This window comes from Aulonocara sp. 'chitande type north' Nkhata Bay, linkage group LG3 (assembly GCF_057382095.1).
Source record: "Aulonocara sp. 'chitande type north' Nkhata Bay isolate Kocher_YH1m ecotype deep benthic linkage group LG3, A_spYH_male_GT1.1, whole genome shotgun sequence".
NCBI lineage: Eukaryota > Metazoa > Chordata > Actinopteri > Cichliformes > Cichlidae > Aulonocara > Aulonocara sp. 'chitande type north' Nkhata Bay.
This window is the reverse complement of record NC_141346.1, coordinates 27,134,599-27,160,940: the sequence shown is the minus strand read 5'-3', so window position 1 is coordinate 27,160,940 and position 26,342 is coordinate 27,134,599. Positions and strand designations below refer to the sequence as shown.

The 26,342-nt window shown below is 40.8% G+C and overlaps 2 protein-coding genes across 2 annotated transcripts; one reads left to right on the top strand and one right to left on the bottom strand.

The window, feature by feature from the left end:
* Positions 1-3,543: 3,543 nt before the first annotated feature.
* LOC147334916 (uncharacterized) lies at positions 3,544-6,027 on the top strand. Its single transcript, XM_086286019.1, has 4 exons — positions 3,544-3,701; positions 3,794-3,861; positions 3,956-4,078; positions 5,750-6,027. The coding sequence occupies exons 1-4, from the start codon at positions 3,544-3,546 to the stop codon at positions 6,025-6,027; spliced, it is 627 nt and encodes a 208-aa protein (XP_086142145.1).
* Positions 6,028-13,805: 7,778 nt separating this feature from the next.
* Positions 13,806-25,371, bottom strand: LOC147334915 (polymeric immunoglobulin receptor-like). The gene is made up of 5 exons (XM_086286963.1): positions 25,163-25,371; positions 24,752-25,084; positions 17,682-18,002; positions 16,979-17,163; positions 13,806-16,430 (listed from the first exon to the last, which is right to left on the bottom strand). The coding sequence occupies exons 1-5, from the start codon at positions 25,200-25,202 to the stop codon at positions 16,344-16,346; spliced, it is 966 nt and encodes a 321-aa protein (XP_086143089.1). The 5' UTR covers positions 25,203-25,371; the 3' UTR covers positions 13,806-16,343.
* Between the last annotated feature and the right edge of the window lie 971 nt (positions 25,372-26,342).

The window sequence follows — 26,342 nt, the reverse complement described above, 5'->3', positions numbered from 1 at the left end:
TTAGTTTTGATCTGGCAATTAGTTGTTTGTAGTAAAATTTAATTAGCGACTAGCTTCATCTTGCATCTTGGATGTTCCAAACTAATGGATCATATAATATATGGAGTGAATGTTGGGCTCCTTAATGGTCTTATGTCCTGTAAATTAACAATAACATATAAGAAGCAAAAAAGAGCTGAATGGGTTAATTTTTAGTATTTTGATGTCACCTTAAAATTAAATGAGATAAAATGTAGAAAAACAGATTGTAAAGACAGACTGTACACTATGTACAGTCAGACAGGCATGGACAACAGCACTGACTGAGAGGCTTTGAACAGATCACATAGTTCAATTCAACATATAAGACTTTAAGAATGCACAAGCATCTACTTAAAATCTATTGAATTTATCATCTGTGATATTATTATGCACAATTCCAATGTATTTTGTTCATCTCCCTTAAATAAACAGGCAGCCTAAAGTATGAAATATTCATATACAAATACACATATAAATGTGTGAACTGTCTCTGTGACTGATTGTGCCCCACAGGCCTCAGTGTGAGCTTGAAGACATTTATAATGTTTAAGTAGTTTAATGTGTCGGTGCTGACGATAAACACATTTTGAATGAAAGCCAGGGAACTTTGGTAGCACAGAAACAAGTGGCTATTCTTTGTGACCATATGGATCAGTCATATTACCATTATTTCACCCAAAGGCACCAAGTTAATACTCAAAAAAGCTGCAGCAATACACACAAATATAAACAGTACTTGGTGACAACTTTGCTTTTAGCCTTTAACCCTCTGGGGTCCAGGGTATAATTGACCGTTTCTGACTACTTTTGATTTGGCCTCTATATTTCACCTTTAAAAACTGTTTATCTTGCCAATCTGTTATTTACTCATTTTGACAAACTGTAAATATGTAAATATTGTGCTTAAAACATGAGTAGAAAGTGATATTTTTGACTGTAAAAACCACAAGCATGTTTAACGAATCATTTTCATAACTTGAAATGCAAATAGAAATTGTACATTTTAAAAAATATGCACAAGTTTTGCAAACAACAAAGTTATATGGTACTATTTACCTAAAAATGCAGCCAAGGCTCAGACGTTTTTTATATAACCATTTAAAACTATTTACAGAACAATACGGTGCTCTGCATCAAATAAGAAGGCACACAAATTATTTATGTAACTCCAAAAAATAGTTTGTGTCCAATGTAACACAGATGAGAACAGCACAGGGATAATCCTGCAGGTCTGACAGCAGGTGTGTCACTCAGCGTTTGCACTGCAATCTGCCTTTGGTGGCTTTAAGGCAGCAAGTGTGACGTTCACTAGTAGAACTGACACACAAAACAAAACAACGACTACACCACACACTAACTACACAAGACAACACACTAACTTGAGACTCCAAACACGGTACACGTCACAAATCTCTCACGTATCAAAAGTCTCTCTCTCTTTCGCTCACTCGCTCTCGCTCACTCCTAAACTGCCCCCCTCTTCCCAAACAACCAGATGCCACATGTTGCCATATCATTTTTTGATTGGTCCACACGGTACATTTTTCCACCAATAGGGAACGAGTGTTTTTTTCTTTTTCTTTTTTCACTCACAATCAAAGCATGTTTGCTAGCGCTCTCCTTAGGAAACGCCGTTTTAACCGTTTCTTCCCAGAGTAAACGCCACTGTTTTATTCAGAAAAAAAACATCGGTTTTACGTGGCCTATCAACACAATTTAAAACCTGGTACATAGTTTGAAATCCGCACGTTCGACCCAAGTTGAAATGGGTCCGTCAAACACAGAGGGTTAATCAGAAAGCCTAAGTTGGCTAGTTATGTATCGGGCTAATGTTTAAAGCTTTCACTTGAGTAAATTAACTCATATTACTGCTAAGTAATGTTAGCTAAGTTCACAGCATATTCCATAATAGCTCTCCCATACTGCATCACACTCAGTGCATTTCAATAATTTCTCCAGCAAGTTTGATAACAAAATAATAATCATAATTTTAAAAAATAGCACGTGTAACGTACACGTACTGGAAAATTATTTACTAGCACTCGCCTATCATGCGACTGGAGAGCGCAAACTCCGCCATTTGTTCCATCAACCACTCATTGGTCGTGTCCAAATTCATGGGCTGCATCCTCCTGAGGACCCGGCCCACGTAGACCGCGGAGGTCGGTAGGCCGGAAGTAAACGGCTGGGGAAATTGGACGGTCTAGCCTTCTGATTAGCGTCACCGCTGTCTCGGAGGAGTTTAATAAACACGGCCGTCTGCTCCTTGCTATCTAAAATATAACAGGACACTGGCGTAAATTCTCGACTGTCTCATACTTCTGTTTAATCAGTTTTCTGTTTGACGTTTAGTCAGCTGTGTAAAAACCAAGGAGGAACCCACCCGGGGGATTAATAAAGTTTTATTTTATCTAATCTAATCTAATAATTTTAATCTCGGCCAAACCGATTTACTCACAAACAAACAAAACACTGAAAAAAGCCCAACAATAAAATTTTTAGGTTGTCTAAGTGACTTATATATTACGTTTAACCCGAGTAGCGAAACTCCGCGGTGATCTGAAAATGATGTGCCAGGACTTGTGCCGTTCTCGGCCGCTTCAGTGACCCTCGAGCTCTCGGCTAGCTATCGAGCTGGTGGGTAGCAGACTCCGAAAACGTCGAAGCACTTTTGCAAATATGCGATATCTTGATAAACCGAGCAGATATTTGATGTTTACGCAGCTACTTTCTCGCCTGAAAATATGTTAAAAGTTTATTTTGTGACCCAGAAAGATTAGTATGAGTAATTTTAAAACTTAGTAGCGGCCGCCATTGTTGGAAACTGGAGTTTGGCTGGGCCGCGCTATGAATTCTGGGATATGGTAGACCACGAAGGACACACCCGACCCATCCTTCAAATTCGGGGAAAAGGAGGACGCATTTGTCGGCTGCATTCGGAGGAGTCTACGAATTTGGACAGCCTTCGTCGCGTTGCTGTGATGTAATCGGTCTACAAATGCGGCCTCAGGAGGATGCAGCCCACGAATTTGGACACGACCTTTAAAACAGCAACCTACAGGTATGTTAGCGCACTCATCCCCGACTGTCCGAGGGAGGGGCGGGATCACACGTTGAAACAGACGGAGGCGCAAGGCAGCCTAGATGGCGAAATTTTTCTTTTACATTTTGCGACTCATTTTATTTCTCTATCTGATAAGAAAACTATTCAACCAAGCACTTTTAAGCACCACATCTGAAATTGAAGCACTTTTCAAACCTTGAAAAGACAACATTAAAATTCAAGCATTGTCAAGGATTTCAAGCACCTGTACGAACCCTGTGATTTGGTATCAGATAATTGTGAAACTGAAATAATTGTGTATTTCTGCCACTGTAAATCTTACTATTAATAAAGCACTTGAAAAAAAAAACCATCACACATATTATTGCCACAATGGTAATATAATGTCTGTGTTGTTTTTAGTTCAGCCCAGTGTAAGAATCAAGTCCAAGACCCCGCTTTCTGGTCAACATCTTGCCATGTTGGTCTACAGCGTCTACGACTTCTTTCCCAATAAGATCAAAGTGAGCTGGCTCAGAGATGGACAGGAAGTCAACTCTGATGTCACTTCGACTGAAGTGATGCCAAATGGTGATTGGTACTACCAGACCCACTCCCACCTGGAGTACAAACCCAGGTGAGTCCACATCAAAGCCGAATTCGGGTCCAGGTCTATATTCAGATCCAGTTCTGTGAGCGGTCTGTGAATCAGTGATGTTTGTCTTGAAGGTCTGGGGAGAAGATCTCCTGTGTGGTGGAGCACGCCAGCCTGAGTGAACCTCTGATCACTGACTGGGGTAAATATATGTCTGTCTGTACACACAAATATGCATCTGACTACTCACCTGTCTGTTCTACTATTGGCCTCTGTCTGTCACCTGTCTGACTCAGAGCCATCCTCGGACAAATCAACATCTGAATCAACGACACTGACTGCCACCGGAGCCTCCATACTGACCCTGGGTCTGATCTTAATTCTGGTTGGATATATTTTCTACAGGTGGAAAGCCCGAGGTCAGACCAGGACTCACACTCACAGACCAGTTAACAGCACTTCATATCAGTCGTGTTAGTAGATTATTTGTGTTCTAAATTCACTTTCATTTAGTTTTAAATCAAGTTTAAGTCCATGTTTATACCACAGTCTAATTTCACTGCTGTGTTCCAATTTGATAGATCCCAGCTATCCCTGTACAAGAGGTCTGGATTGGCTCTCCATCTAAATGGCCTGATTCTGTGCTTTTATTGCATTTGTTAATTCTAATACCAGGTTCGAAGCAAAATTACCAATTAGCAAAATTGCATGTCTATATTACTGAACTCTGTACTTTATCAGCTATCCTTGGATTAGATATTAAGTCCCGTATTTAGAAGGCATCAGATGCTTGAGGCCTCAGGGATCTCCATCTCTTTGACAAACCTGGGGATTTTACACCATTTGAGACAGGTTTTTCAGAGCAAGCAGAGTTCATTCGCTGAAACTGGGATTTTCACCAAATCATTATTGTTAATGTTTTATCCAGAAGTGTTTTCACGATGTGGATACAAGTTTGTTATTGAGTCTGTTCTTCTTGCTTTTTTCAGGTCCTACTCTGTTTTCCAATGAATGAGAAGGAGAAGTCGTCATTCTTACTGGTTGAATACAAAATCAGCTGGTTCGTGTGTTCAACAGACTCGTGAGTTCTATAATGGGCTATTCTGAATCTGATCCATGACTAAACACATTTGTAGATTTTCACTGGATGTCTCCAAACCACAATAAACAGAAACTGTCACCTATGTGTTTATTTACCTGCATCAACACATTAATGTCAAAGAAACCAGTTTACACTACTTTAAACACTGACCGTGTTCTGCACCGGGGAACAGTGTTTGTCTATATCAATTTTTTGTTCATTGTCTCAGAAATCTTTTGCTCAACGATCCAGCGATGAGTAGCAAAGTGCTGCTGTCTTAAGTATGGCTTCAGGATGAGTGGAGATCAGTGTCAGGTATGGAGATTGAACACAGGTGCGTGGGCCAGGGGTGGGAGCCTGTAATGAGCACCGCCCCAGCAGAGGCAAGAGAGAGAGGGAGAGAGAGAGAGAGAGCAGAAAACAAAACATGTTGCCTAACACAGGGTCCATTTGCAAGGCACAGGGACCATGACTAATTTTTAAAAATCATAAATACATTTTTAAAAAGTTATAAATCTGTCCAAAAGTGCAACTAAAAACTGTGGGGGCCAATGACCCAGACTGTGTAGCTTTGGGGGATGTTGATGGTGGTGATGGCTTGGACCAGACAGTGTGAAGGCCTGTGGCTCGGATGGAGCGGGTAAAGTAGCATGAAGTAAATAAGACAGACTCAGATGATTCTCAGGAGGAATTGGCATGCCTTGAGCTCTATACAATACAAGAGAAAGATAAAGAAGCAATATGGCTCACACCAAAAATACAAGAGGTTGAGTTACAAATGGAGTTTGACACTGGGTCTGCCCTCTCACTTATCTCATATGAACACTACAGAGACAAATTCCCTAATCTGAAACTCTAACACACCTTAGTGAAACTGAAAACATAAACCAGTGAAATAATTATTCCTATGGGAAAACTAAAAGTGAAAGTGGAATATAAGAAAATAAATGCAACCTGGAACTTTATGTTCTGAAAAATGGAGATGCGGCTTTCACACCGTCACCTGCAGCGTCACCATCCACAGCTGCCACGCTGCCCTCTGGCTCCGCAGCATCCTCACCTGGTCCAGCCTCTGCCGCCTCTACACCGCTGCCCGATCCAGCTCAGCCTGAACCACCTCGCCTTTGCCGGCCATCTTCCAGGCCTCTAGCTGGACGTCATCGCCGTCGAGGGCGGCCCCCAGCACGGGGTTGCCTCTGTTACCGCCATCTGCCTTCCGCACGGTCGGCCTTTGGATTTCCTCCACAGGTGTCGCTGCCGCTGGTTTTCGCACGGCCGGCCCCCTGAACTGTTCTGTTTTGGATGCCTGTGCTGTTGGCCTCCTGGTCGACCTCCATGAACCTTTTGAACTCTGTTTTGAAACTGTTTCCTGAGTTTTTGATGGTCTTGTTTATTTGTTTCAGATTTGAAAATATAACTAGAAAGCGAAAATTTCTGAAGAAATTTTAAGTGTGCCTGTGCTACTGCCGGATCAGCTGACCGAAGACATCAGGATGTATGCGGTTTGAGCAAAAAACTGTTTTAAGCAGAGAGTCATCAGCTGTTCCTGTACTCAGCTGTTAGGGCCGGTTGCTATAGTTACTCCTGTGAGTGGCAGGAGGGAATGGGACACACACACACACACACACACACACTGCAGTTGGGGTCAGACAGAGAGATGGGCAAACAGGAATTAAGCTCTGAAACAAATGCTTCCCAAGAGAACAATGTAGGTCCGATCGCAAAAATTCTTTCACCGTGATTGGCAGGAACTTCCAGACTACAACATATTAAATTTCCATGCCTGTAGAGTGTATTATACTGACGTGGTGACAGTGTAAAGACACCATTCGATGTTAAGTTTGAGCTGAAAATTGAGAGCAGTTTTAGAATGGTCGTCTATGGGGGACAGAGAGGGAGGAGGCTGCGCTTTGATGGCATTTGTGAGAAGACCATAAATCTGATCTTAATGAGGAAGACACTGGATGAAAGAAGACAACGATAGCTACTTTTTGATGTATAAATTATAGATGTAGGGCAAACGGTTTGGGTGGGACAGGAAGAGAAAGACAATTTTTTTAAATTATTCTCCACACTCTGGTTTTATGGCAGTTGACAGTGGGGCGAACATTCCGTGAAAATTCCCAATTTTCCTAAAACTTAAATCTTGTGAAACAACCGTAAAAAAGCGCAACATGGGTTTGGTCAATAAAAGTAGGCCTTCAAAGTGGCCTGGTTTGGCGCCTTTTTTCGGGCCCTTCCCCATCAAAATGAATGGGGAAAAATGGGTTTTTTTGGGGGGAATTGACTATGTGCACGTTAGCATATGCTACTCCCTGTGCGGAAACTCCTGTGCGGAGCTTTGTTTCCGGTGTCCTATTCGCGCCTGGTTTACGGTCCAAAACAAGTTAAGCAAATGAATGAATCAAGTGGCGATTTACATTTCTATAGATGTCTTGGGCATTTACCCAATATATCTGTAAATGATGTTCATCGACTTGTCGATATTTTTCTCCCGCGCCTCAGAGCAAAAGAGAAAAGGGATTCAAACTTTATATTTCTCAGCTGTCCCTCGTTTATCGCGGGTGTTATGTTCTAAAAATAACCAGCGATAGGTGAAATCAAGTAACCAATTTTATTTTTTGACGGTGCAAAACGTTTCGTGGACATCGTGGACATACAGTACTGCACTTCAGAGTCACACTGCTAACGATCGATGCAGCGATTCTGTACTGTACAGGAGAGATGTCACGGAGGAGATCGTCTGCAGCGATCATGACGCAGGACACAATGTGACGTAAAAAAAAAGCATGCAAACTTGCACTAAAAAATCCGTGAAACAGCGAGGTGAAAGGTGAACCGCGTTATAGCAAGGGACCGCTGTAATTTTGAAGGTAATTCACAACATACCCTTCGTAAATACTAATGTATAGAAACCCTTACCAGCAATCATTCATTTTTTGTGTGGCTTTTTTCACGGTTTGTTAACATGCTGTGTAGGTGTGTACTTGACTAGCTGATATCGACATAACGGGGAAACATCTGGTTTGACTATTCTTCACCTGTAGTTTGAATGCTGAACATTTGCCTGTTTAAATCATAAGACCAGTCACTATACAGAGATGTGCTTCTGAATGTGGACGATGTGTATCTGCATGCAGTGATGCAGTTCTGCTTGTGTTGAGTGATGTAAACAACTGATCGATCTAAACGCTTTAAACGTCAAAATTGATCATTAGATTTTTTATGACACAACAGCGGTGAGTGTTCCCACCTTCTCCTGTTTGTAACTTAACGCGATCTTTCCGTTTTCGAGTTTTGGACATGATTTTGCAGTATATCTTCGCAGTAGCGATTGACCGCAAAGTAAAGCTACCGGAAATGTACAACCCCACATCCGGTCTCAAACCAGGAAGTTAGCATTTTCTCGTGCACAGGGTCAATTTTGGGAAAACCGTGCGACAAATCCCTACCAAGAGTCATAGCACACCATTCCCGATCGAGCCACACGAAATGGTGTAACATACATGGGGGTCGTCTCAAAGCTATTATTTTATATTATTTATTGTTTATATTTATATAAACAATAAATAATATAAAATAACAAATATAAATTCTAATGGATGTTGCTTAAATAAATAAAGCTGTAAATAATGTTTCTGGAAAAAATACCTGGAAGTTAAAATCACTTCAAATTCTGTGCAAATAAATCTAAACTCTCTGCATCTGAGTGATGAAAACAAGTTGGCAATTTTGATGTGATTAATCCTGCTGCTTCATATTGTAAATGACTTCCTGTTTATAAAATTAGATCTTCAACACTTCTTTAATGAAAAAATAAAACTAACTTTTGAATTACTTTTTTTTAAAGAACACACAAATACAGAAATGAGTTCAGAAGAGTGACACAAAGCTTCTCTTGTTGTTTTCAGCCTGAAGGACGTGTTGGGTTGTGTAGCACTGCTATGTGACAGAACACACCAACGTCTTTGATACTACCTGTTGTTTTAGCTCTCAGGGATTAAAGAGGTCACCCTTTTTATGTACATGGTAGATATAAAGGTAAATTTACATGCAAACAGTAATGCGACCACTGCAGATAGTGAGAAAACGGAGAAGAAAAATTTTAGATTAGAATATGTGACTAAAATGATTTAGTTTATTGTAATGGGAAATTTGTATTATTCTCATGTTAAAGTGTTTAAGTTCTTATGTGCATACTCAGTTGTGACACTGTAATGGAAAATTCCAGTGAACAGTTTTGAACTAGCTGAACTTATTTTGACCTCAACAGCTGAAGAAAACAACTGTTCTTTAATGTTATGACACCTTCTGCTTTGCTATAGAAAAACTTTCAGATGCAGTTGAAATAAGGATTTGCACCATGCGTGTGGGATGTGCAAGATGGTGCAGAGTTAAGATAGGGTGTGATGGAAAGGTCACGCCTCAGTCCCGTGGGCCAAAAGGTGAAGACCTGCACTTGACCTATAAAAAGAGGAACTAACTTTCTAGTTTGAACACGCAGGAAATCGTGTTGTTGTTTTGAGATAAACGGGGCCCTGCTGTACCTCGAGAGCTCAGAGCTCACATGTCATGTCTGTGTTAACTGTCTGTTTACTCTCCCATGGGCATGGTAATAAAGGTTTTGATTATGGCTAACCATGTCTGCAGACTTTTTAATTACAAATTCCACGACAGTATGCATGTGTGTATGCCTGTATCTGCTCCTTAACAGGTGGGCAATCTTGAGGAAACTTACACAAACATCACCAAATATACAGTCCTAACATCTAAGTCAAATTATCCCTCCACCCCCTCCCATGCTATGTTATTGTTCTTTACATGCATGATCTGATGTTCCCGTATTATGGTTGACAGCATTATAATTAACATTTCTGCAGGTTAAAAATTGCAAATGACCACTGATGTTGGAACAGGAAGGGGAGCAGGAAATTGTCCAAAACGTCTCAGTGTGCTGAAGCAATAAGAGCTTTTCTCATTGGAACTAAGAGGTTGACCAGGTGCTTTACAACTCTGCATCCGATGCTTGACATTGCGCTTGGTGACATGAGGCTTGGATGCAGCTGTTCTATGGAAACCCTAAACACTGTTCTTGAGCAAATCTTTAGTCTAATCTGAAGGACTTTTCTCTGAGGAGTTTTCAGTGTTCCTGAAATGTGACGTTCAGCCATCAATAGTTCCCTGTTTTTATAACCAGCTTTTAACTGTTTTTGTCTGCTGAGCTGATTGTGAATGATGAACTCTCACAAACTATTTTATTATTTAAACCAAACAAAACTGCTGCTGATGTCACATTAAAGGAGAGAGAGAGAGAGAGAGAGACCGGATGAAAGAGCTGGCTGAAGAAAACAAGCAACCACCAACTAAAGAAGAGGAGAGAACAGCACCAAGTATTTACTCTGTCTTACATTTGACTTTATCTCTAATTTCTGGAGCTTAAATTTATGTGTTCTTTATCTTTATGTGACCTTTGTTAAAAACATCTTTGAGTGAATTTAAAAGCATTTAAAAGCAGGTCCATCCATATTATTGGTGTTTTAAAGTAAATCATGTTGTACTTGTTACATTGCTTTTGCTTTGTAATGTGACCTGATTCACATAGTTATAAACCTTATGTTAACCGTAGTGTAGTGGAGTGCGAGGAGCAAATCGCAGGATTTTGAAAGCAGGCAGACTGATGTGAACAGAAGAGCTGATAACTGAAGCCAATGACAGGTTTGTACAGATCCAAAACATAAAGGTACAAAAAATGAAGTCATAATTCTTTTTACAAGTAATCAGAAACATGTGTTTATCCCATCTTACATACAAACATACGCAAACAATACAGAAACACAGTGAAGCAAATTATTTGCAAGGTGATCATAAGATCACAAAAATATGCTCAAAAATTTCAAAATGAAATCATTGTTGGAAAAGAAGATAAGCCAGTACATTGGCCAAATTTAAAACAGTTAAAGCTCACAATTATTAGATTTTGATCTTTAACCCTTTAAGACCTACAATAGAACCAAGTCCGCTTATATTATATTTTTACATGCTGTAGTGCCATTGTTGGGAGCATTTCAAGTTGATATACATCAATACAACCATTATAGCCCAAATTTTAATAATATGTCTGCATTAAGTGCATAGTAATTCCATAAATTGCAAAAAAGTGCAATAAACTACAAAAAAATTGAAAATCGTTTTTGTTTTTTTAATATATATTTCTAGTTAGAGAAATTTAAGAGGCTTATCCCTCAAAACTGTAAATACAAAAAAGTTGCACAAAATAGTTTCCTACCACAGGAAATTTATTTTGAGTGTCTTCATAGTTTTATTTTTGAAATACACCAATTTTTATATACTGGAGGAAAAACGAATAAATATTATAATGCAAATTTGCAAAAAATCAGCATATGCATCAAAATAAACTATTTCCAGCAGTGCAATATGAGTCCTAAGCATCCCATAAACGACACAGAAAGTCATAAAGTCAAACATAACTTTTAAAAACACCAGTATAGGCTCATGAGGCCCTGATGGTAAAAAAAACTACATTTCCGCAAAATGACGTCACTTCCGGTTTCAGGCAGGACATGGCGGACATGCGATAGTTCACGCTGATGGACATAGGAAGTGATACAAACAGCTGATCGGATCGGCAAAACGTGTTTTTGGAATAATATGTTTTTGTTGCTGCAAGTGCTTTTTATGCAGTTTTTGCAAAGCTATATGTGGAAGGAAACTGTGACTTAGGACAAGCTGATGGCATAAGATGTAAGTACAACTCCTCCGGTTTCATATGCAAAAAAAATTATTGCGCTAGCTTATGTGGTTGCAGTGCTACCGGGATTTAAAAATAGTTAGGCAAAACGGAGCGTGCCGACCGGTTTTAAAGGGTTAAATACCCCAATTCTTTGATCTTCGGGCTGAAGGAAGAACAACACTATGTGTTTAAATGCTCAATCATGTTGAGATGAAATTATTTGAAGTGCCTCAGCTCTATGCTTTATATTAACTAAAAGGCCATATAACCATTTGGTGTAGTATTAAGTGGACACTGTCCTGGAAAATAAAGGCATTAGACTACATGTCCTTGGGGGATAGAATGCTGTAGACTCTCGCCCACACTTGCCTGGGAAAAAGTAGATAACATGGGACCATCTTCTAGTGGAAAGTTACTGAAACACTGTTGTTTAGACTAGAGTGGGACAGCTTCTTATAAAAACTGTTAGCGTGCATCACCCTTTTGAGATCTGCGGCAACGTGTCATGCAGGATGCGTCTCCCTTCTAGAAGTAATTGTGTAAGAGAATAAAGTGTGAAATGGTCTGCTGAGCAGTGTTTTGTCTTCCATCGGATGCCTATGAGGAATTAAAAGAACACGGTGAAGTGTTGATATTTAGCAGCAGCAGAGAGGCGGTGTGTGTTCCGTCCCAGTGCGTTAGAGCAACTAAATTGGGGGTGTAAATGAGTAAATAAGCTGAGTAAACAAATTGGCTGTTGCGGATAGCGACTGAAAGTGCAAGAGTAAGACTAATTGTTCTGGGCTTGGCTGCCACACTCACAGACGTGAGGGCGAAACCAATGGGAAGGGAGGACTAGGGACTAGGGTGGTGACCTGGGGACTGAGGACATCCTAAAGAACCAGTCAGGGTGTGGGATCCTTGCCACAGTTGACAGCCTGCACGAGAGTGGGCCCAAGCCTTTCCGCCGGCTAGATTCTGTGCGGAGGTGGGCGAGCCCGTTGCAGCGCCTGTAGATTGTGTGTTTGTGTTAATGTGAAAGCGCGAAAGGTTGCGTCTCGATTGAAATCGATTAGTTAAATTCGCCATGGTTAACAGCCTGAATGAGAGTGGGCCCAAGTTCTTTAGCCGGGTAGATTCCAAGTCGAGATTGGTAACCCCGCTGCAGTGTCTTTGACAATGTCTGTGTGTTAAAATTTGCTACAGTTGACAGTCTGCATGACAGTGGGGCTAAGTTCACACAGTGTATGTGGACTGTTCTGCAGGACTTGTGTCCTTCTACAGCGTCTCCTCTGACAAAATGATCCACCTGCACACCTTCAAGACCACCTTCACTGAACCTGTATATGCTGGGTTTAGAGTGAAGCTCGTGACTCCAGTATCCACCTCTCTGCTGACTCAGAATAATGAATGAACTTACTGTGCAAAGAAATATTGTCACATTTGTGATTCACACTTCTTCTCACTTAAATATTGTGAAAGTTAAATAAGTATCAGGTATGATCAGGTATAAAATGTACAGTGTGTCCACATATCAGGTATTCTGTATTATACATTGTACATATATTAGTTTGGTTTGCAGTCCAAAGTTGGTGGATGACACCGATTCTACTGAAAAAAAACGTTTTATTTATTTGTCATTGGCTATGATAGCTATTTTATCTGTTTTATCAGTTTCTACTAATACGATAATATGATAATATATTTAAGTATAATTTCACTACAGTTAACTAGCTTGTAATACTACTGACACAAGTGCAGTTTATGGAGGTTGTAACCTGAAGCTTTGGAGACATCTCTCTTCACTTCATATTAAGTAAAAACAGTCTGAATTATGGATGAACTCCAGTCTGTGTTTTCTCAACTATTCAGAAACAGTTTTACAACCTCAGATTTGGTTTTTATTCTGTGTGAAAAACATAATCTTGAATTGTAACAGAAAAGGGAAGGTGAAGGGGAAAAAAAACCAAGATAAAAACAGTGGGATTTTTTTCTTGTCAACTTGCATATTAAACTAAAACCAAAGAGTGTTTGTTGTCAGCGTATAAGGTGTGTTTAATTCTCACTTGTATTTATGTGTGTAATTAATTTTAAACCTTTGTCAGTTTAAATATTCTACAGCCGAATTTAAAAACAGCTGTTTCTTTTAAATAAATAAAAAAGGACCATTTGTCTGTTACTGTGTTGCACTGTTTATGTAAAAACAACTGAAATAAAACTGTTTATATCTGGATAAACTTAACAGTGTGTACAGAGAATTAAAGGAAACAAATAAATAAACAGACAGCAAGATGTTTTTTAAATGTCTTAGTAAACATTTATACAACAAGTTTATTTATAGGATACAGGTGTGTTATGCTGCAGGTATGAAACATTACATTATAAATTGTCTATACGGTATATGAGGAGAAAAGGCGACAAGCACAATGACTCGTTCCGACTTTCATTCTGTCAGTTTCTCCTCTCATCACATACAATTGAAACCACTTATTTACATACACTAAAAACGCAAACACATTTTAATCTTTACTATCAAACATCAAATCCGAGAAAATAATTTTTGTATTTGTGAAATGTCAGAATAAAGAGAGGGAAAATTGTTATTTTTATTTTTTTTGTAATACTTTCATTAAAGTCAGAAGTATACATACACTTCCTTAGTATTTGATAGAATTGCCCTGAAATGGTTTCACTTGGGCCAAAAATTTCAGGTATCCTTCAACAAGCTTTCTACAATAGTTTGCTGGAATCTTGGCCCACTCCTCTTGACAGAAGTGATGTAAGTGGGTCAGGTTTGTAGGCCTTCTTGCTTGCATTTATGCTGTCCACAAATTTTCTGTGGGATTTAGATTCAATTCAGTTCAATTCAATTTTATTTATATAGCGCCAAATCACAACAACAGTCGCCTCAAGGTGCTTTATATTGTACAGTAGATCATACAATAATAGATATAGAGAAAACCCCAACAATCATATGACCCCCTATGAGCAAACACTTTGGCAACAGTGTGAAGGAAAAACTTCCTTTAATAAATCTTGTTCATGACCTGTGTAGTATGTTAACACTATTGGAAGTAAAAATAACTTGAACTCCAATTTTGAAAACACAACTTTCTTTGTTTTCTTTCTTTTTTTTAAATTTTTTATAAAGCTCTGACTTGTATTATTAGTATGAGTCTGTGGTCTGGAAGAGAGTCCTGTCTGCAAAACACAGTATATAATGACCAATGTTGGGCAATTAATTATATAGTTACTTCTTCAAAAAAGTAACTCAGTTTGACAAACAACAAAGTTTTTTGCAGCTATTTATTTTTTTAATGCGGCCAAGGCGTTTTTTAAAATAAACATTTCAAACTATTTACAGAACAATCAGCTGTTCTGCATCAAATTTGATGCCACACAAATTATTTGTGCCACTCCAAAAAAAAATTTCTGTCCACTATGAGATAAAGGAGAACAACAGCCTGATACCTGCAGGAGATGTATCACTCCTGTAACACCTGTAACATTCAGCAGTCGCCTCATTGTTCTGACACGCACAACAAAACTACACTACACACTGACTACACGAGATTTGCGCTGAACGTCTCAAATCTCTCACATCTCAAAACACCGCCGTCACTCCTAAAACTTCCCACCGTTTCGACATGGTACTTTTTTCCACCAATAGGAAAGGGTGAGTTTTTTGGTTTTGTTTTTGCTCACAGGCTTTCGAGCGTTTTCCTTATAAAACGCTGTTTTTCCCGTTTCTTCCCGCAGTAAATATAAACAACATATTCAGAATAATAGTATTCAGGAAGAAAACCAAACATTGCACATATTTTTATCATAACTCTGGTTTTACGCCTATCAACACAATTTAAACAATTTAAAAACTGGCATAAAGTCCACACTTTTTCCCTCAATTGTCCTGTCTGTCCTGCTCACATCAGAATCAGAATCAGAATCAGAATACTTTATTGATCCCTGGGGGAAATTATTGTACACGTTGTCATTAACGTGGCTCCACATCAGCCACGCCGCTTTGCTAGCTAAAACACCGGTGTCGGCACATAAGGACGCTGTCATAGGCTGTCAACAATGTTGATTAGCTGCGTATATACGAATGTGAATGGCATCAATGGCTGGACTATGGGATAAGGTGGCGTCGTTCTAATCCCATCCGGGAGCAGCCAGTCACTGACTGACTAACACTGCAAAACAGAATTATTAACGTATTAATTTTAAATTCAATTCAGGTTAGATTTTTTTTTTTTGGTTGCTGGTCCATATGAGCCAAATACAGCAGGCTGTGTAAAAACTGAAGATGTCAATTGATTAAAATATTTAATAGTTAACTTTAGAGGGTTAGTGCACAACTCGGAGCAATAACACAAAGGTTGCTGGTTAAAGTCCCAGTTGAACTCGTGAGACTCTCTTATTTAAGTTGGATGTTTAAAGGCACTCATTAATTAAATAATAACTCCCCTCAAATGCATTAAGCCTAAAGTAACTAGTCTATTTTGAAAATGTAAGAAGTAGAAAGTACAGATATTTGTTTAAAAATGTAAGGAGTAAAAGTAAAAAGAAAAGAAACTACTTAAGTAAAATACAGATACCTGAAAATTGTACTTAAGTACAATAATGAAGTATATGTACTTTGTTACTTCCCACCTCTGCAAATAACTATGCCAATACATATAAGCATTTATATAACAGGAACACATTAAAGCATAGTGAAGCAAATGATATAGGAGGTGATCCTCGTATCCAGAGCTTTTAGTGAAATCTCAGAAATACGTCCAAAAATATCAACAAAAAACAGGTGTGGCAGAGGAGATAACCTCAGAGAGTAGATGGCCAAAATTAATTTTTACTTTTTAGATTTTGGTCTTTAACAATGAAGAGTGGGTTTGGTCCTGCTGCTTTTGGACTCTTTGTGTTTGGAGGTTGGATCAAAGTTCTCATACCCAACAGGTAACTGAAAATAAAACACCAACAATAAACCTGAGATGCACAACAGATTTTAAATAACCTCACGTAACATCACAGTTTTATGCACTTTGAAGTTTAAAACTAAGAAACACAGTTTTTTTCCCCCAGAGTAATAAACAAACAAAAACAGATGTAACAATATAAAAATCATAAGAAGTTTCAGAGCAGCATACATGTACTGCAGTGTCAGGAAACAGGCCTAAAGGTGCTTTCACACTTTTAGATAAGACACCCTGAAATGTTGATGTTGTGGAATAACCTCAGAAGGGACAGTAAAATACGTTGTATGGTTTTCTACCTAAATAATTATGTAACAGGTTTCTGTCTGGTATAACAATTGTTCGCTTTGTTTTCACTTCCCTATGCTGGTGAAGATGGTGTTATTAAAGAAACTTTCATTTAAGAAACTTTAATAACAGGTAACATCACCTCTTTTCACTACATTTCTCTGAGAAAGTCCCCTCTGACACCATGAATCAACAACACTCACTAAAACCTGCAACAACAGACAGAAAACAAGTGACACAAACTCACCTCCATGTTTGTGTCATTTTCTCTGGTGTTCAGTCCAAAGTTCCTCCTTGTCTTACTAATGTAGCAGAGCATGAGGAAAACAGCCATCAGCAAAACACCATCCAAGGACGCACGCACAACCAGAAGCCAGGAGCAGTCAGGACAATGTGTAGAGACTCCTGCAGTCACACTTTCACTCTGTGTTGCTGTTGTTGTTTGTGGTGCGGAAGTAGGTGGGTTTGAAGCCGTGAACAACAAACACAAAGCATATGGTTATTGAATCAACAATGATGAAGGCAAATGCAGCCTAATTTAAATCATGTTATCATACAGGTTAATAGAAACATTTAGGAAGCACTAAATGCAGCATTTTGTGCATAGTGAAATACATAGACCACATAGTCAAGTTCAGTTGCAGTTTTGTTAAATCAGCTAATGGATAAGGTAATGCTGTTAAACATTAAAGTGGGAACAGCAACAAAAACATGGACATTTGTTTGTTTCTTTGTCAAACCCTCTGATGTTAGAAAGGTATAATGATCTCTCACTCAGTGTATCAGCTGATCTCAGGCAGTAGCAAGAATCTCACCTCAAAATCACCAAAAGTTTCATGATTTTATTTATTGTTGTTCTGATTGTGTTTACTTTACTTTCCAAGCAGTGATCTACTTTTATTAGTAGTAGTATATGCAAAAAGTTTGTACTATTTTGAACAGAAACTTACCATCACTGACAAGAACATATTGACTCTCGTATGAATCAGGAGACAGAGGGTTTCCATAACCACAGATGTACAATCCTGTGTCTGACTTGGTCAGCTGTGTGATGGTCGCATACAGTGGATACATGGATCCTGGTCTGTGTTCAATGCTGTATCTTCCACTCACAGATTTGTTGTTAGTTGTGTCAATGAGGATCTCCCCTTCATTCTTACACTCATTCTTACAAAAGAACGTCCTCTGTCCATACGCATTAATGGAACATACTAATGTGATGTTTTCTCCCTTCATTTCTGTGTGATAAAAGCCACTGTTTTTATCCAGATCTGTGAAATAGAAGAACATTCATTACTATGAACTTAAAGGGCAGAGTTAGAGGTCTTAGAAGTACACAGGGGAGAGTGTGAATGTTTTTTCATTTGTCTTATTTTTTGAAGCGTTTTTCAGAACTCAGAAATCTCAGAAATATGTCCAAAAATATCAACAAAAAACAGGTGTGGAAGAGGAGATAACCTCAGAGAGTAGATGGCCAAAATTAATTTTTACTTTTTAGATTTTGGTCTTTAACAATGAAGAGTGGGTTTGGTCCTGCTGCTTTTGGACTCTTTGTGTTTGGAAGTTGGATCAAAGTTCTCATACCCAACAGATAACTGAAAATAAAACACCAACAATAAACCTGAGATGCACAACAGATTTTAAATAACCTCATGTAACATCACAGTTTTATGCACTTTGAAGTTTAAAACTAAGAAAACAGAGTTTCAAACTCAGAGCTACAAGATGAGCCTGGTATCCACACATAAATCAAAAAAAGTGACTAACTTCTTTTTATTTTATTTTAATTTTTTTTCGCCTGTCCCGTTTGGTTCTTTTGCTATCAGAAGTATTGTCTAAAGACAAAGAAAGATGCCCAATGAATTTACTTTCCCAAATGGACCATCACGACATTGCTGTAAAGGTCCATTCGATTGACCTTTGTTTTTATTGTTTATTTTATTTTATTTTATTTTCACTTGCTACACACGGGACAGACATGACTGGGGGAAAGAAAAGGGAGAAAGAAAGAGAGGTAGGGAAAGAAAAACACACACACACACATATATATATATATATATATATGTTCCAACATTCGAAAGAAGGGACTGCTCTCACAGCTAGAGATTGACGAGGTACAACACAAATGCTACGGCAAGGAGGAGTCAGGACGCCAGGTCAGGGGGGAGATATCATCACCCCCACCCGAGATTGGGTACATAGCCCCAAGTGCGATAGGAGAAGGATCGTTGAGTGCGAGAGGAACTGACCTGAAAAATAGGATAATGGCCAAGCTTGAAACCTGGATCCCCCGTAGCCGGTTACCAAGATTACGTGAAGTACCCTCAGAAGGTCTGCTAGATCATGTTAATGCAGCATTACGGACAATACCTACAACCACTATTACCGACACTAACAAGCTGATCTACAATACGGCAGCAGTGATCAGTGAGATGCTTGGCTACAAGTTGAACAGCCACAAGGGGCAGTACCCTCCATGGAGAAGAAGGCTAGAGGGCAAGATCAAAGTAGCACGGAGGGAGGTTAGCCAACTAACAGAGTTGCAGAAAGGTGCGACAAAGAAGGTGCATAAGAAATACAGCAAGCTGTCCATACCTGAGGCCTTGGAAACTGCCAAGCAAAGACTCACAGCCTTGGCCAGCCGCTTGAGGAGGTACACCAGAGAGATAGAAGGCAGGAGAATAAACCAACTGTTCTCCACAGAACCAGCAAAGGTGTACTCTCAGTGGCAAGGGAACAATAAGAGAACAGCACCACCAAGGCTGGAGACGGAGCAATACTGGAAGAGCATATGGGAGAAGGACGCAACCCATAACGGCAATGCTCAGTGGCTAGTGGATCTGAGGGCAGACCACAGCGACCTCCCTGAACAGGGTCCAGTAACCATCACAGTGGCAGATATCCAAGAAAGGGTCTCCAGTATGAAGAGTTGGACAGCACCAGGGCCCGACATGGTTCACGCCTACTGGCTAAAGAAGCTGACTGCACTCCACGAGCGTCTGGCAGCACAAATGAACCAGCTGCTAGTTAACGAGAGACACCCGGAATGGCTAACCGAAGGTCGGACGGTCCTGATCCCCAAGGACCCCAAGAAGGGACCGGTCCCCTCCAACTACCGACCAATAACCTGCCTCAGTACTACATGGAAGCTCCTGTCAGGCATCATATCAGCTAAGATGAACAGGCACATGGGTCAATACATGAGTGGGACACAGAAAGGAATTGGCAAGAATACCAGAGGTGCAAAACACCAGCTACTGGTAGACAGAACAGTCAGCCGAGACTGCAAGACCAGACTGACCAACCTGTGCACTGCCTGGATTGATTACAAGAAGGCCTATGACTCAATGCCCCACAGCTGGATACTGGAATGCCTAGAATTGTACAAGATCAATGGGACCCTAAGAGCCTTCATCAGGAACTCAATGGGGATGTGGCGTACAACACTAGAGGCTAACTCCAAGCCCATAGCACAAGTCACCATCAAGTGCGGGATCTACCAAGGAGATGCTCTGTCCCCACTGCTGTTCTGCATAGGCCTGAACCCCCTCAGTGAGATCATTAACAAGACTGGCTACGGATACCGACTACGGAACGGAGCAGTTGTCAGCCACCTCCTGTACATGGATGACATCAAGCTCTATGCCAAGAGTGAACGAGACATCGATTCACTGATCCACACTACCAGGCTATACAGCAATGACATTGGAATGTCGTTCGGACTGGAGAAGTGTAGTCGGATGGTAACAAAGAGAGGGAAGGTAGTCAGAACTGAGGGGATTGAACTACCAGAAGGCAACATTGCAGACATAGAGGACAGTTACAAGTACCTGGGGATCCCGCAGGCAAATGGGAACCATGAAGAGGCCGCTAGAAAGGCTGCAACCACCAAGTACCTGCAGAGGGTCAGGCAAGTCCTGAGGAGTCAGCTGAATGGTAAGAACAAGATCCGGGCCATCAACACGTACGCCCTGCCCGTGATCAGGTACCCTGCTGGGGTAATAGGCTGGCCAAAGGAGGAGATAGAAGCCACTGACATAAAGACAAGAAAGCTCCTTACCATGCATGGAGGGTTTCACCCCAAGTCCAGCACCCTGAGGCTGTACGCTAAGCGGAAGGAAGGGGGCCGGGGACTGGTGAGTGTCAGCACCACAGTCCAGGATGAGACAACGAACATCCAAGAATACATTGGGAAGATGGCCCCAACTGACCGAGTGCTCAGTGAATACCTCAGGCAGCAGAAACCCAAGAAAGAGGAGGAAGACGAGGAACCATCATGGAAGGACAGGCCCCTGCACGGTATGTACCACCGGCAGATAGAGGAGGTGGCTGATATCCAGAAATCCTACCAGTGGCTGGACAAAGCTGGACTGAAAGACAGCACAGAGGCACTAATCATGGCAGCACAAGAACAAGCTCTGAGTACAAGATCCATAGAGGCTGGGGTCTATCACACCAGGCAAGACCCCAGGTGCAGGCTGTGTAAAGATGCCCCAGAGACAATCCAGCACATAACAGCAGGGAAGGAACACGAGAAGCTGGAGAAATACCAAGGGCTCAGAGAAGAGCTCGCGAGGATGTGGAGGGTGAAGGTAATGGTGGTCCCCGTGGTAATCGGAGCACTAGGTGCGGTGACTCCCAAGCTAGGCGAGTGGCTCCAGCAGATCCCGGGAATAACATCGGAGATCTCTGTCCAGAAGAGCGCAGTCCTGGGAACAGCTAAGATACTGCGCAGGACCCTCAAGCTCCCAGGCCTCTGGTAGAGGACCCGAGCTTGAAGGATAAACCGCCCGCAGGGGCGTGCTGGGTGTTTTTTTTTAATATATATATGTATGTATATATATATATATATATATATATATATATATATATATATATAAAAACACCCAGCTCGGGTCCTCTACCTGGGTGTTTTTTTGTATATATATATGTATATATATATATGTATATATATATATATATATATATTAGGGGTGCAACGATATTCGTATCGATATTGAACCGTTCGATACAGTGCTTTCGGTTCGGTACGCATATGTATCGAACAATACAACATTTGTAATTTATTTTATCAACTTTCCTTCTGACGATGCTGTCTGTGTTGAGCGCTCAGTGAATCTGCGTTCGACTACTCCGCCTAGGCTGCACTGTCGAGCGCAGATCCACTGAGCGCTCAACACAGACAGCATAGTCAGAAGGAAGAGCACAGGGCAAGCTAGCAAGACAGAAGTTAAGCTCTCCTTGCAACATGGACCTCCCCCACCCTCATTCAGATCTGGCGTTTGGAATTATTTTGGTTTTCATGTGACGTATGACCCTGAAGGTAAGCGAGTCATGGACTAAAGTAAAACAGTATGTTGGATGTGCCATGCAATGCTTAATTACATTGGTGTGAACTAGTGTGTTAGCGCAGTTAGCTCGTTAACGTGTTGGCCGTCTAGCCCCATGCACGGGGCGATCGGCGGTAGCTCGTTAACGGAGATTTGCCGTGTTGTGGCGTTAAGGTCATTTCAACGAGATTAACCTGAAAGCACTAGTGGGAACACAACGAATATGACTGCACATTTACGCCGACATCATCCTAGTGCAAAGACAAAAACAACAAGCATGCTACTAACTTTAGCCGAGTCATTTAGACAGCTGTTAGCACGTGATTCTCCTTATGCTGCTGAGAATATAGCCCAGAAGAAGCGGATAGTATAGCTTTTATTTTGGAAAGAGACATTTCTCTGTAATAAACTCTCTTTTCCAAAGATGAGTGATTCCTCAATCAGATACAGGGCTTGCAAAATCGCTAGCCCGACGTCCTGGAGCTAGCGATCTTTCCAGTCGGGCTACAAAAATCTCTCTGCCCTGCCCGTCGGGCTATTGTAGGAAAAATATATGTCAATGCTTTTGCATTCTTTCAGAAATGTAGCTGGGTAATTATGTCATTGGCATCGGTGAGCCACTGTCAATATGTGACATATTGAAATCGCGTTTGAATTTGCGCTTGTTTTTTTGCTTTCACTTTGCAATGACAGCACTGATCTGTGAGTGATGATAATTTGTGCAACAATTCCTCTGACATCGTCTTATTAATCGTTAGCTTACTATGCAAACATGACAAGTGAAATCTCCCGCAGCAAGCTTAAACATGTGAGAGGTTGATCGCGCAGAGAATCGCTGAGCTTATGTGAGTCCGTGTGTAAAAGTAGCAGTATATATATTTTAGTTCTGCTGAGCCAAATAAGACAGGTCGGGGTGAAGAAGTGACAGCCAAAGAAAAGCTTACCACAAAACGGAGAAGTTATGACAAATGAGACTATAAGGCAAAAAGAAAGTGCAGCTTTATGGTTTCATGGACAAAAGAATTTCTGTGGCTGCAATATGACGAGCTAAATAACCAGGGGTGCACATAAGTGGTCCGCAGGTGCGCATTCGCTGTCAAAATAAAAAACGCGCACAAGGGTTAGGGTTAAATTTAAAAACTGTACTTTTGAGTTAAAATATATATTTATAATTTTAATAAATGACAAATTAAAAAGGCATGAACATTTTTTTGTATCGAAAAAATATCGAACCGTGACACCAAAGTATCGAACCGAACCGAACCGTGAATTTTGTGTATCGTTGCACCCCTAATATATATATATATATATATATATATATATATAAAAACACCCAGCACGCCCCTGCGGGCGGTTTATCCTTCAAGCTCGGGTCCTCTACCAGAGGCCTGGGAGCTTGAGGGTCCTGCGCAGTATCTTAGCTGTTCCCAGGGCTGCGCTCTTCTGGACAGAGATCTCCGATGTTTTTCCCGGGATCTGCTGGAGCCACTCGCCTAGCTTGGGAGTCACCGCACCTAGTGCTCCGATTACCACGTGGACCACCGTTACCTTCACCCTCCACATCCTCTCGAGCTCTTCTCTGAGCCCTTGGTATTTCTCCAGCTTCTCGTGTTCCTTCTTCCTGATATTGCTGTCATTCGGAACCGCTACATCGATCACTACGGCCGTCTTCTTCTGTTTGTCTACCACCACTATGTCCGGTTGGTTAGCCACCACCATTTTGTCCGTCTGTATCTGGAAGTCCCACAGTATCTTAGCTCGGTCATTCTCCACCACACTTGGGGGCATCTCCCATTTTGACCTCGGGACTTCCAGGTTATACTCGGCACAGATGTTCCTGTACACTATGCCGGCCACTTGGTTATGGCGTTCCATGCATGCCTTGCCTGCTAGCATCTTGCACCCTGCTGTTATGTGCTGGATTGTCTCTGGGGCATCTTTACACACCCTGCACCTGGGGTCTTGCCTGGTGTGATAGACCCCAGCCTCTATGGATCTTGTACTCAGAGCTTGTTCTTGTGCTGCCATGATTAGTGCCTCTGTGCTGTCTTTCAGTCCAGCTTTGTCCAGCCACTGGTAGGATTTCTGGATATCAGCCACCTCCTCTATCTGCCGGTGGTACATACCGTGCAGGGGCCTGTCCTTCCATGATGGTTCCTCGTCCTCCTCCTCTTTCTTGGGTTTCTGCTGCCTGAGGTATTCACTGAGCACTCGGTCAGTTGGGGCCGAGTGCTCATATATATATATATATATATATATATATATATATATATATATATATATATATATATGCCCTCCGATGCTTTGCTACCCACGCGATGCAGATGGCAGGTCTGTCCAGCACTAGAAACGGCTGCAGGACAAGATGCCCGCTGACTACATAAGATCATTCCTTACCTCATATTCATGTGCCTTTTTGTGCTGAGGTGGGTTTTTTTTACTATCCTCAAACTGGTATCCAAGTTAGGGGCCCAGTTTGAGTAGAGCTCTTTTTCTCTCCTCTTGTCCCTGATGTGAGCACTTTCACTGTTTTCTTTTTGGCACGGCCACATCTGCAGCTTGTCCCCCTCCCTCTCTTGGACACAAGCATTTCACTGCATGTTGTACTTGTATGACTGTTTATGTGATGAATAAAAAATTGAACGTGAACTTGAACTTTTTCGTTTAAGTCACCTTTAGTAAAAACTCACCATTTGAAACTCTGACCTCAAAGTCATAGTATGCGTCTGGAGCAGATCTTCCCAAACCACACCTGTACATTCCTGAGTCAGACGTGATCATGTGTGTGAAGGTCAAAAACACAATTCCTCTTCCTGAAGCTCCATCTTTATATTCAATGCTGTATCTCCCACTCTGAGCTGTGCTTCCATCTGTTTTGATGAGGATATCTTCTGCTCGCTCACATTTTTCTTTACAGAAGAACTTTGTGCTTCCGGACAAAGTTAAGTTGCAGTTAAGTGTGCCATTTGCTCCTTCAGCTGCAGACCAAATATTGTGTTTTGCCTTGACGAGCACAGCTGTGTCTATCAGATGAAAACAGATGAAAATTTTTTAAAATTAAAAAGCAGCATTAAAGACAAAATCAGATCAACAGTTCTCACCTGACAAGAAGCAGAAGAAGAGAAAATGAAAGATTTTCATTCTGACTTTGATCCTGATGCAGAAAAGTTGTTAAACTTCAGAAGAACAGCGTCTGACTCTTCACTGTGTCTGTGTCTATCATCAGAAAACAGAAGTTACTTAGTGAGTTGTTTCCTTTTTAGCACTTCCTTCAACTTTTTTAAAGATACATTCATCACATTCTCATGAGGAGTTTCAGACCAAATTTGACCTTTAAATCCTGATGCCAGCTCAGGCAATGTCTGAGAGGAACACATGATTGCCTGAGCTTAAGAGATAGAAAAAAAATGGAAATGACATTTCCAGTGTGTCATTTCCTCTCACACTCTCAACTACACTCCTGTCTACTGTGCTATCTAAAACACACACAAAAAAACACCACATGTCAAAGCTGACTCATTTCTTAGGAATTAGAATAGAGTAATATTAATTAATTTATTATTAATATATTTATTTATATATTATTTATAAATCAACATCATTTTTTTGCTGTTGCATTTTGAGATTATTTCATATTAAATATTGAAAATAAATGGCAAAGTTGACCAAATAGCATTAAGTCTAAAATGGATTTAAAGGATTGCTTGAACATGAACCTGTTTGTAATGTCTAAAGAGGAAAACACATATCCATGTCTGTCAGTGAGGGCTGCAGTCTAAACAGAGATACCCAGAAATATTTTATTCCTCTACCTGATTGCCAATAATAATGGATTGGATTTATATAGCGCTTTTCAAGACACCCAAAGTGCTTTACAATGCCACTATTCATTCACTCTCACATTCACACACTGGTGGAGCCAAGCTACGGTTATAGCCACAGCTGCCCTGGGCTGACAGGGCTGACAGAAGCGAGGCTGCCATATCGCGCCATCGGCCCCTCTGGCCAACACCAGTAGGCAAGTAGGGTAAAGTGTCTTGCCCAAGGACACAATGACCAGGACAGAGAGCCCGGGGATCAAACCGGCGACCTTCTGGTTACAAATACACTTCCCAACCCCCTGAGCCACGGTCGCCCCAAATAGTAAAATATTTAAAATATAAAAATAAAAATATCCACATCATCCCGTGCAGGAGTTTTGCAAACAATGACCTCTGACCAGCAATAGAACACATATCATTGAAGGTAAAAATAAATAGTTGTTGTCTCCTTCACTTTGGC